Source organism: Nomascus leucogenys, chromosome 8 (assembly GCF_006542625.1).
Source record: "Nomascus leucogenys isolate Asia chromosome 8, Asia_NLE_v1, whole genome shotgun sequence".
Taxonomy (NCBI): domain Eukaryota; kingdom Metazoa; phylum Chordata; class Mammalia; order Primates; family Hylobatidae; genus Nomascus; species Nomascus leucogenys.
Window position 1 is genome coordinate 59,206,714 of NC_044388.1, and position 11,835 is coordinate 59,218,548.

The following is an 11,835-nucleotide window of genomic DNA, read 5'->3' on the forward strand; positions in this document are numbered from 1 at the left end:
GATAATATAAGGGCTATTTTCAAATATCTAAAAGGCTGCCTTTCTAGAAAAGTGATTAGCCTTCATTAAAAGCTAGAAAACCAGATTTTACCCAGTATTAAGGAAGAACTTTCTAATATTCAGAACTGTTCCAAAGATAAAAGTGGACTCCCCAGGACCCCAGAGGTGGTTTACAAGTCATGTGGGCAATTATTCATTCCTTCACTCACTGAACAAATATTTACTGAGAATCTACCATGTGGCAGGCTCTGGTCAGGGTGCTGAGGCTGTACTGATAAACAGACAAACATTCCTGACCTCGCTGAGCTTGCTGCATTCCAGAGGAAGAGACAAATAAACAATTAATGTAAGAAGTAATTAACAGTATGTTAGAATGTGATTAGTGCTATTGGGGGAAGAGGAGGCCTTGCTTATCTAGGTTGGTGGGGCAGTTGGGGACTGGATAAGGAAATAGATACAGTGCTGTGTAAGACTGATTTCCATCCTAAAATGCCATAATGCAAACACATTTGGGAGTGTATACCCAGTAGGACAGCTAAAATACTACAGCAACCGGAGCTGAACAAAAGATGGAAGAAAAAGTTTTATACTATGCCTCACACTTTAAAAACCTATTCTGGCCGGGTGCGGTGGCTCAGGCCTGTAATCTGAGCACTTTGGGAAGCGAAGGAGGGTGGATCACCTGAGGTCAGGAGTTCGAGACCAGCCTGACCAACATGGAGAAACCCCATCTCTACTAAAAATACAAAATTAGCCGGGCGTGGTGGCACATGCTTGTAATCCCAGCTACTCAGGAGACTGAGGCAGGAGAATTGCTTGAACCCGGGAGGTGGAGGTTGTGGTGAGCCGAGATCATGCCATTGCATTCCAGCCTGGGCAACAAGAGCAAAACTCTGTCTCAAAATAATAATAATAATAATAACCCATTATCTCCATGTTCCTTAGCATTTAAGAACACTGTAAAATGAAAGTACTGTTAAAAATTCTTAAGATTTAGGATCAGTACTCTGTGGAGTACCCGATTCTTTTAAATTCTTTCTTTGAATTCTTCTGCATTGAAAGAACTTTAGGCTGGGCTTGGTGGCTCACACCTGTAATCCCAGCACTTTGGGAGGCCGAAACGGGTGGATCACCTGAGGTCAGGAGTTCGAGACCAGCCTGGCCAACATGGTCTCCACTAAAAATACAAAAATTAGCTGGGTGTGGTGGTGGGTGCCTGTAATCCTAGCCACTCAGGAGGCTGAGGCAAGAGAACTGCTTGAACCCAGGAGGTGGAGGTTGCAGTGAGCCGAGATCGCGCCATTGCACTCTAGCCTGGGCAAACAGAGTGAAACTCCGTCTCAAGAAAAAAAAAAAAGAAAAGCCCAGGTGCAGTGGCTCACGCCTGTAATCCCAGAACTTTGGGAGGCCAAGGCGGGTGGATCACTTGCAGTCAGGAATTCAAGACCAGCCTGGGCAACATGGTGAAACCCCGTCTCTACTAAAAATACAAAAAATTAGCCGGGCGTGGTGGTGGGCGTCTGTAATCCCAGCTACTCGGGAGGCTGAGGCAGGAGAATTGCTTGAACCCAGGAGGCCAAGATTGCAGTGAGCTGAGATCGTGCCACTGCACTCCAGCCTGGGCAACAGGAGCGAACCTCCGTCTCAAAAAAAAAAAAAAAAAGACTGAAGACTGTAGCATGTAAACTTGGTTACTTTTATTCTGAAAGTTTTTCTTTTTATAAACCATATTAGAATTTTAAGTGATCTCATGTCAAGCTCCAACCAGAGGACTCAGGGTCTTTAACAAAGAAAAATCTTTTATATCTTTTCCAGCATTATTAGAAATGCCTCGAAACAAAATCTTAATTGCACGAGTCAAACTATTTCATTGCAAGCGTCATGATTGGCTACTCACAGTTGGCATGTTTTTGATGATGCTCGGGAATAGCGTTTGTGGCAGTTTCTCCTGACTCTGTTGCTTTGGAGGTTGCTGGACGCGCAGGTTCTGTGGCGGCTGAATGGGCTGCAGTGGCTGCTGGCTAGTTTCTGACTGGGGTTGTCCAACAGCCTGATCAATTATATCCGGCAGAGGCTTAGGCTCTACCTCAACTAAAGATGGCTTGGATTCTAATGGTTGCAGCTGCTTATTTAAAGACTGTTTTGATTCCAGATGATTTGAGGAAGGGCCTAATACCTGACCAACTTGAAAATATGGGTGTTTCAATGCCTATAAAAACACAGAAAAAACAACAAATGGAAAACAGTTCCACCTAAATGTATCGCACATAAACTATGATTGGCCCTGTGCGAGGCATTTATCATTAGCCCACATGAGCTTCAAAGATTTAGAAAGCAGCCATCATTCCCTATACAGTGCTTCTTTTAAAAGATAACCAGAAAAAAAGGATTTGAGAAATAAATTGCATTAAAAAATTAAAAGTGGCTGGGCATGGTGGCTCACACCTGTAATCCTAGCACTTTGGGAGGACGAGGCAGGAGGATCACTTGTGGTCAGGAGTTCAAGACCAGCCCGGCCAACATGGTGAAACCCAGTCTCTACTAAAAATACAAAAATTAGCCAGGCACATTGGTGGGTGCCTGTAACCCCAGTTATACGGGAGGGTGAGGCATGAGAATCACTTGAACCTGGGAGGAGGAGATTGTAGTGAGCCAAGATGATGCCACTGCACTCCAACCTGGGCAACAGAGTGAGACTCCATTTCAAAAAAAAAAAAAAAAAAAGTACCAGTAGGAAAAATAGAAAGCTCACTTGTTATTATAACGTCTAAGCAAAACAACTGTTCTATTTATTTAAAGATTTGTTAGTGAAAATAAAATCTAATTTATAGGCATTGGCTAAATTAATGTGATTACTTCAAGCTAAAATACTACACACCAATAATGGTTTAGAGTACATTCAAAGACATCAAAAAGTGAATTAAGAAAATCTTCCATGTAGATTATTTGAAATGATTAACCAGAGCTGTATATAAAATTCTGGGTTACTCTCAGCCTGAGTACAACAATATACCTACTAGTAATAAAAAAAAAAAAAATCGAAAGAGGGGACAACAAACACATACTGTTGATTTCATCAGTATACCAGCAAAGAGAAGACATTTATGGGAAGAAAATACAAAAATATTATGAAAAATGATCACTGTTTGAGTTTTATCTAGATCAGTCACCCGACTGCTTGCATGAGAGGGAAGGGACCCCCTGGTGTATGGGTGGCACTGTCTACAGCACTGCTTCCCAAATGGAGGCAAGTTTGCCCCTTGGGAGATATTTGGCAATGTCTGGAGACATTTCTTATTATAATGACGGGTGGGGGGACGCTACTGGTGTCTAGTGTCTAGAGGGCCAGGGACATTGCTAAATATCCTATAATGCACAGAAGCGCACCCCACAGCAAAGAGTTAGCTGGTTCAAAATGTCAATAAGGCTAAAACTGAAAAAATATTCTACAGGACGTCTAAAGCCTGTGTAGCTCAGCTATGGAAAAACTCCCTTATTGGCATCAAATACCTGGGCCAAGGTATTGGGGGGGTGGGTTCCTTAAGATGGTCAAGCTCTGTTCCCCTGAACCTCCTGCCTTTAGCCAGTCCCCACACAGGTGGCAACACAGCCCTGACCAACAGTTAACTCCTCCCATGTGTAAGGGCAGTTTTTAGAGGAACAGAAGGCAGCTTGGTAGTTTAAATGGTCTTCATATTCTACAACTTAACCAACCTCTCTCCCTAATTGGGTCTTTCCACTTCCACTAAAAAGCAGGGCTGTGAAAGAGCACAAGAAAGAGTTCGTTAAGGGTTACTTGCATTCTCAGGGGAATACACAAATATACATAATTTAAATACTTCAATGCCTAGCACACTGAAGGTACTCAAATTCTGAATTAAGTCACATTAAGTAATTAGCTTGTCAATATTCCTAAATTAATGATGCATATTTTGGAGCTGGAAACTTTGAGGATGTGTTTTATAATTTCAAGGCTTTATTTATAACACCTCTTCCTTTTTTTTTTTTTTTTTTTTTTTTTTTTTGAGATGGAGTCTCACTCTGTTGCCCAGGCTGGAGTGCCGTGGCACAATCTTGGCTCATTGCATCCGCCTCCTGGGTTCAAGCAATTCTCCTGCCTCAGCCTCCTGAGTAGCTGGGATTACAGGCACATGCCACCATGCCCAGCTAATTTTTGTATTTTTAATAGAGACGGGGTTTCACCGTGTTGGTCAGGCCAGTCTTGAACTCCTGACCTCGTGATCTGCCCACCTCGGCCTCCCAAAGTGCTAGGATTACAGGCGTGAGCCACCGTGCTCGGCCAACTCTTCCCTTTTAAGATACTTTAAGATACCAGTTACTATCCTTCAAGAAGAGGGAAAACTTCAAAAATTAACAGCATTTATTTTTTCCTATTTACTTAAGGGAAGCAGTGGTCACTGTAGAGAATGAGAAACGTGTAGAGTTCTCAAGACGAAAATAAAAATTTAACACCCAGAGACAACCAAGACTAAAACCAAGACATTTTTTATACTTTTCAGTACTTTTTCTCATCATATAAAATGTATTTTTCAAAAACAAAATCATATTATTTGTATAATAGTATTTTAGCATGAGATGTCTCCCAAATTGTTTAAAAATTTTATTTTACAAATTCACTGTTAATGCTGGCAGTATATTCCAAATTAAAGATGCACGTAACTTAAGTTTAGAAACATTATTTATTTATTTATTCATTTTTGAGACAGAGTCTCACTCTGTCACCCAGGCTGGAGTGCAGTGGCACGATCTTGGCTCATTGCAACCTCTGCCTCCTGGGTTCAAGCTATTCTCCTGCCTCGGCCTCCCACGTAGCTGAGATTACAGGTGCGCGTCACCATGCCTAGCTAATTTTTTGTATTTTTAGTAGAGGTGGAGTTCTGCCATGTTGGCCAGGCTGATCTCGAACTCCTGACCTCAAGTGATACGCCTGCCTCAGAAAGTGCTGGGATTATAGGTATGCGGCACCACAGAGCCACCGCACATGGCTGGAAATATTTTGATTAACTTTCAATGGACAGTTTTCTATTGGAATTGAACATCTTTGAGCATAATTTCTGATTGTCTTTAAGGCTCTTTTTATATACTACAAAATTACTTTCTCTTACTAAGAGATAAATGAAAAACGGTATCTCATTTCTGCTTGAATTTTCTGATAGTAAACAAAGACTGAAATTTAAAAAATATTTTTGGTAATCTGTATTTCTTTTCCTGTGTTTCTTTTTCATGTCCCATTACTATTTTTCTTTTTAAAATACATTTGAAAAACTTACTATGTCTTTATTGTGAAGGTAATGAATGTTCAGAAAAATTAGAAAATATGGGCCAGGTGTGGTGGCTCACGCCTATATTATTCCAGCACTTTGGGAGGCCAAGGCAGGAGAATTGCATGAGGCCAGGAGAATTGCATGAGGCCAGGAGTTTGAGACCAGTCAGGACAACATAGCAAGACCCCATCTTTAAAGAAACAAAACTTTCAAAAAATTTTAAAAAAGAAAAATTAGAAAATACACTTAAATGGCTGGGCATGGTGGTTCATGCCTGTAATCCCAGCACTTCGGGAGGCCAAGGCAGGCAGATCACCTGAGGTCAGGAGATCAAGAGCAGCCTGGCCAACATGGTAAAACTCCGTCTCTGGCCAGGCACAGTGGCTCACGCCTGTAATCCCAGAACTTTGGGAGGCCGAGGTGGGTGGATCACCTGAGGTCAGGAGTTCAAGATCAGCCTGACCAACAAGGTGAAACCATGTCTCCACTAAAAATACAAAAATTAGCCAGGCGTGGTGGCAGGCACCTGTAGTCCCAGCTACTAGGGAGGCTGAGACAGGAGAATTGCTTGAACCTGGGAGGTGGAGGGTGAGTGAGCCGAGATCGTGCCACTGCACTCCAGCCTGGGTGACAGAGCAAGACTCCGTCTCAAAAAAAAAAAAAAAAAAAACCACCTCTGTGTCTACAAAAATACAAAAATTAGCCAAGCGTGGTGGCAGGCACCTGTAATCCCAGCGACTCGTGAGGCTGAGGCAGGAGAATCGGCCTGAACCCAGGAGGCAGAGGTTGCAGTGAGTCAAGATCGTGCCACTGCACTCCAGCCTGGGCAACAGAGACTCCATCTCAAAAAAAAAAAGAAAATACGCATACACATTTCAGTATTTTTCTTATGTTTCTGTAGGAGTATTAAGAATTAAAAATAATTTTCTGTCTTATATTTCCATTTTAAGATTTTTACATAGAGAAAATTTTTACTTTTTATGTAATCAAATCGTTTGAGTTTTCATTTTGTGGTTTCTTCTATTATTTTTATACCCGTGGTTTTTTCACCTTGAGATCAAATACACATGTATGTTTTCCTTTTGTTTCTAATAGTTTAGGGTGCTTTTTTTTTTTACACTTTGAAAATGTAATCCTGATCGGGCGCAGTGGCTCACACCTGTAATCCCAGCACTTTGGGAGGCCGAGGCAGGCGGATCACCTGAGGTCGGGAGTTCGAGACCAGCCTCACCCACATGGAGAAACCCTGTCTCTACTAAAAATACAAAATTAGCTGGGCGTGGTGGTGCATGCCTGTAATCCCAGCTACTCGGGAGACTGAGGGTTGGAGAATCACTTGAACCCAGGAGGCAGAGGTTGCAGTGAGCCGAGATCACGCCATTGCACTCCAGCATGGGCAAGAAGAGTGAAACTCTGTCTCAACAACAATAACAAAATGTAATCCTTCTGTGATTTGTAAAGTATGGTGAGCAGTAAGAACCCCAATTTATTTTTTTCCCTAAGAGCTAATGAATTTTCCCAGTATCACCCACTGAGCCGTCCTCCCCTCTTTGTGATGCCACATTTGTTTACCTTATGCTGACTCATACGTTCTGCAACACTGAGCTATTTGTCAATTATGCCAGTACTTCCACTGTTACCATCATCAATTTAAAGGTTACTTTAATATCTGATGGGGCAAGCTGTCCATCCCTATCACTGCTCTCTAATTACTTATTCTTGTTTTAACGTGTCTTGACTATCCTTTCCCATTTGTTCTCCCAGATGACATTTAGAAAACATTTTCTCAAGATTAATTTAAAAAAAGCAAAATAAATTTTTGTAATTTTCACGTAGAATTTATATTTAAATGATGAGAATACAATAAAGCTTCTTATTGCCTTTTTATTGAAGCCTTGCAGACAAAAGCACTGGGCTTAAAGGCCCTAGACTTGGAATATATCTGTAGATATGTCAGGTGTAGTCACAAAGGAACAAAGCCTGGGTGCCACAATGCTGCCCTCTTGTGGCAGCCAGAGGCTGCACACTCCAGTCCCAGCAAGGGATGATACTGTTGTATAAAGTGAACCAGAATCCCATCCCTAAACTGTGAAGACAGCACAGGAAAGTCTACTATGTGGAATGATTCATGAGATGCCTTTTTGCTTCCATGACAGATTCCTTCATAACTAGTCTGTCACATGTCTGAATTTTTATCATTGCAGATTGATTCCTTGTTGCAACCTCAGGGTTCTTCATTTGAACCACAAAACACAGAAAATCATTGGTGTGGCTATTTCTGCATTTTTCCCAATGATCTTATATGCCTAGAAATTAATTTATTACATACGCTGGATGCCTAAGGCTTTGTGTTTAATTCTCTTAGTAAAATCCTGGTTGAGAATAGACCTGCCTTTGTAAATGAAAACATCCCTGATATTACAAAACCTAAACATGTTTAAAGGTCTAACGGGAAGACTCCTCTTACCTGGCTTGCTGATGGTCGTTTCTTTGGATTCCAATTCAACATTTCAGTCATGAGCTGAATAGCTTCATTACTGGCATTGGGAATAAGAGTTTTTAAGTTTATAGGAACACACTGGGGAAAACGGAAGTTCATAGAGGATGCCAGCTGGTATCCTTCTGGCCAGTCACTCTGTTTCAGGAATATATAAGTGCGGGTGGGGAGGGCAAAACAAATTGTTTTTAGTAATCCATTTTAAAAACACAGCAGTAATATAAACATCATTTATGTTTGAACATTTTCATGTTGATCCATATAAATAAACATGAGAATGAAATACCAGACCATGTCTACAATTTAGTGCTACGACAGTATAGAAAGAACATTAAGCTGAGAGTTAGGAAGCAATGCGAAAAGCACTTTTATAACTTTTTTTTTTTCTTTTTTTTGAGACAGGATCTGGCTCTGTTATCCAGGCTGGAGTGCAGTGGAGCAATCATGGCTCACTACAGCCTCACCCTCCTGGGCTCAAGAGATCCTCCTACCTCAGCCTCCTGAGTAGCTGGGACTACAGTTGCGCACCATCACACCTGGCTAATTTTTTTGTGTGTGTGGAGACAGGGTTTCACTATGTTGCCCAGGCTGGTCTTGAACTCCTGGGCTCAAGTGATTCTCCTGCCTGGGCTTCCCAAAGTGCTGGGATTACAGGCATGAGCCACCGTGCCCAGCCTTTATAAATTTCACAATATTAAGCTCTTGTCTGGTTTTAGATCTTGACGGTGATGTTGCTGTGATGATATCTGGGTTAACTCTGAACAAATAAGGAAAAGTGCTTTACAAAGAGGCTGACTGCTAACACAGATCCTTGTCGTATATATTACCCATCGCATCCAATGTTAAAAATGCACATATCTGGGAAATGACAATTACATTAAAGCTTTAATATCTACATTTACTTGTGTAATGTTAACTATAAGGCACATACTAATTTAATTATGATGTCATTATATACACACTTATAAAGCACATTTCAGAAAGAAAGGTGTAGATGAAATATAATTATAGTTAATTGAAAAGCACTCAGTTCAAGAAGTCAAATATCCACAAGAGAGATATAAAAAAGGAAACAAGAAAGGGTTAAGAAAAAATAAGGTTCAAGACACCAGGGGTTAACAGTTGATGTCAATGGCCAGCCACAGAGTGAGTAGGAAAGAGCTCAAGCAAGGCTGTCTGTACAATATCAGCTGGGCATCACCCCCAAGTTACACACTAAACACACAGAATTTTTCCTGAAGTTCTTAAGGAAAGGCAAGTACCTGTTTTTCTTCAGCTGGTGGGATTCTGGCTTCTTGCAATCCTTAACCCACTCTGATTAAAAAAATAAGGATTACAGCTGGGCGCGGTGGCTCAGACCAAGTAATCCCAGCACTTTGGGAGGCTGGGGTGGGCAGATCGCAGATCGCTTGAGCTCAGGAGTTCAAGACCAGCCTGGCCAACATGGTGAAATCTCCTCTCTAACAATAGAAAAATTGACCAGACATGGTGGTGCACACCTGTAATCCCAGCTACTTGGGAGGCTGAGGCATGAGAATTGCTTAAACCTGGGAGGTGGAGGTTGCAGTGAGCTGAGATTGCGCCACTGCACTCCAACCTGGGCAACAGAGCGAGACTCCATCTCAAAAAAAAAAAAAAGAATTATGAGAAAATTAATCATTAAAGTATGAGCCTATTTCAAAATGAAAATATCAGATATCTAGGCGAAAGTTGTAAATAATCAAAATTATAAAATTAAAAGCAAGGTAGCAAGATAGAAATAATCAAAAGTTATAGCAACTTACGGACAAGAGTACTTACTTTTTTGGGAGTCCCTAAAACTTGGCAAATTTTAAAGATTTCATCGACCTCACTTGTCCCTGGGAAAAGTGGCCTTAACATATAGAGTTCAGCCATGATACTTCCAACAGCCCACACATCAATGGGAGAACTATAAACTGAAGATCTCAGTAGAACTTCAGGGGCACGATACCTATGAAAATGGAAAACAAAAGAGGTGATTTTGATTGCAATTTCAAAGGTGGATGGGCAGTAGCATTCTATGCTGTGTGGTCATGCATTTCCATCAAGGAACAGGTATTCAGACCCCGTTCCATCTGTGTGTCAGGCATTTGTACAATGTTCTGGGGATAATAGGACACAACACATGTTCCCTGATCACAGACAATGAGTGGGGCTGGAGATAAATGTCTATGAAATGTCCATCAAGCCTAAGACAGGAACTCAACTGAATAGATAAGGAAATAAGTGCCATCTGATATATTAAGAAAAAAAGTAGAAAAACCATGTTACAAAGCATTATATTCAGCATCTATTCACAAGGAAGCACAGAAAACAAAAGATGAACAAGGATTATCCCTGAGTAGTGGAGTTTTTTTTAAATCAGTTTGAAAGTACTGATATCCTCAACTGACTCCTCTTCTATAGTCAACTATCTTTATTGAGTGGAGTTTTGCTCTTTTTGCCCAGGCTGGAGTGCAATGGCGCGATCTCGGCTCGCTGCTACCTCCGCCTCCTGGGTTCAAGTGATTCTCCTGCCTCAGCCTCCTGAGCAGCTGGGATTACAGGGGCGCACCACCATGCCCGGCTAATTTTTGTGTTTTTAGTAGAGACGGGGTTTCCCCATGTTGGCCAGGCTGGTCTCAAACTCTTGACCTCAGGTGATCAGCCCGCCTCAGCCTCCCAAAGTGCTGAGATTACAGGCATGAGCCACTGCACCCAGCCTAACAATACTTTTAATTGAGAAAAATACTCAATTTACAAGAGCAAAGCGAGCTGGTTAAGTCCAACACAAAGTCTGCTAAATGGAAGACACTCTCAATTCTCTTTTTTTCCAACAAAAATGTGTCAATATTTCAGTCCAAATGTTTGGCATACTGTCTTTTTGCTTTCATTGAGAATACAGCAAGCCCTCAATAAACTAGTTTTGTTCAATGTTGTTTTGCTCAATGTTGTTTCATTGTAATGTTGATGAGAAAGAAAAAAAAAGAAAGGCATTTCTGGCTGGGCCACTGTGTGGGGTCTGCACGTTCTCCCCAAGTCTACATGTTTTCTCTGGGACTCCAGCTTCCTCCCATATCCCAGATATGTGCATGTCAGGTGAACCGGGGTGCCTGTGTGGCCCCAGGATGAGTGTGTGCATGTGTGTGTCGGCGGGGGGGAAGGGGCGTGCTGCCATGGGAGGCTGTCCCATCCATGGTTGGTGTTCACCTTGCACCCCCAGCTTCCAGGACACGCTGTAACCACCCGTGACCCTGAACTAGAATAACTGGGCAAATAATTATCTTCCTTGTTTTTATTAATCTTTCTCAAATGTATGTATAGCTCACATGTATTTCAATGTTCAATATTAGTGTTTTGGTCACTATTTAGAAGTTTGGTGGCCAGGCGCAGTGGCTCATGCCTGTAATTCCAGCACTTTGGCAGACCAAGGCGGGCGAATCACGAGGTCAGGAGTTTGAGACCAGCCTGGCCAACATGGTGAAACCCCATCTCTACTAAAAATACAAAAAATTAGCTGGGTGTAGTGGTAGGCGTCTGTAATCCCAGCTACTTGAGAGGCTGAGGCAGGAGAATCACTTAAACCTGGGAGGCAGAGGTTGCAGTGAGCCGAGATCGTGCCACTGCACTACAGCCTGGGTGACAGGAAAAAAAGTTTGGTGATGTTATTGTGACCAGAAATATGCTATAAAATTGTTTATTTTAATTAGCCTATGGTTGAATTGGTTTCATCATACGTTGTTTCACTTAAAGTCAAAGTTTCCAAGAACCTATTGATGATGTTAAGTGAGAACTTACTATACTTTGACGAATATTTTTACTTTATTGATATATAATTCACATAATATACAGTTGATCCATTTAAAGCGTAGATCACACTGCTTTCTCCCGAGGTGCCTTCATGTGTCTTCCCTCTTCCATCTCTGTATCTGCCTTTTTCTTATAAGGACATCAGTCTTACTGGATTAAGACCAGCCGTGCTGTGGTCTGATCTCATCTTAGTCTGATTACACTTGCAAAGACCCTATTTCAAAATAACGTCACACTCGCAGG

At 41.7% G+C, this 11,835-nt stretch overlaps 1 protein-coding gene across 1 annotated transcript in view; it reads right to left on the reverse strand.

Annotated features, from left to right (window-relative positions):
- MAK (male germ cell associated kinase) overlaps positions 1–11,835 on the reverse strand; it is a 62,139-nt gene that overhangs the window by 26,168 nt on the left and 24,136 nt on the right. Inside the window, exons 6-8 of the mRNA XM_030817285.1 lie at positions 9,583–9,754; positions 7,753–7,920; positions 1,898–2,209 (exon numbers count right to left, since the gene is read on the reverse strand). Coding sequence (XP_030673145.1) covers positions 1,898–2,209; positions 7,753–7,920; positions 9,583–9,754 — 652 coding nt within the window. The remainder of the gene's footprint in view (positions 1–1,897; positions 2,210–7,752; positions 7,921–9,582; positions 9,755–11,835) is intronic.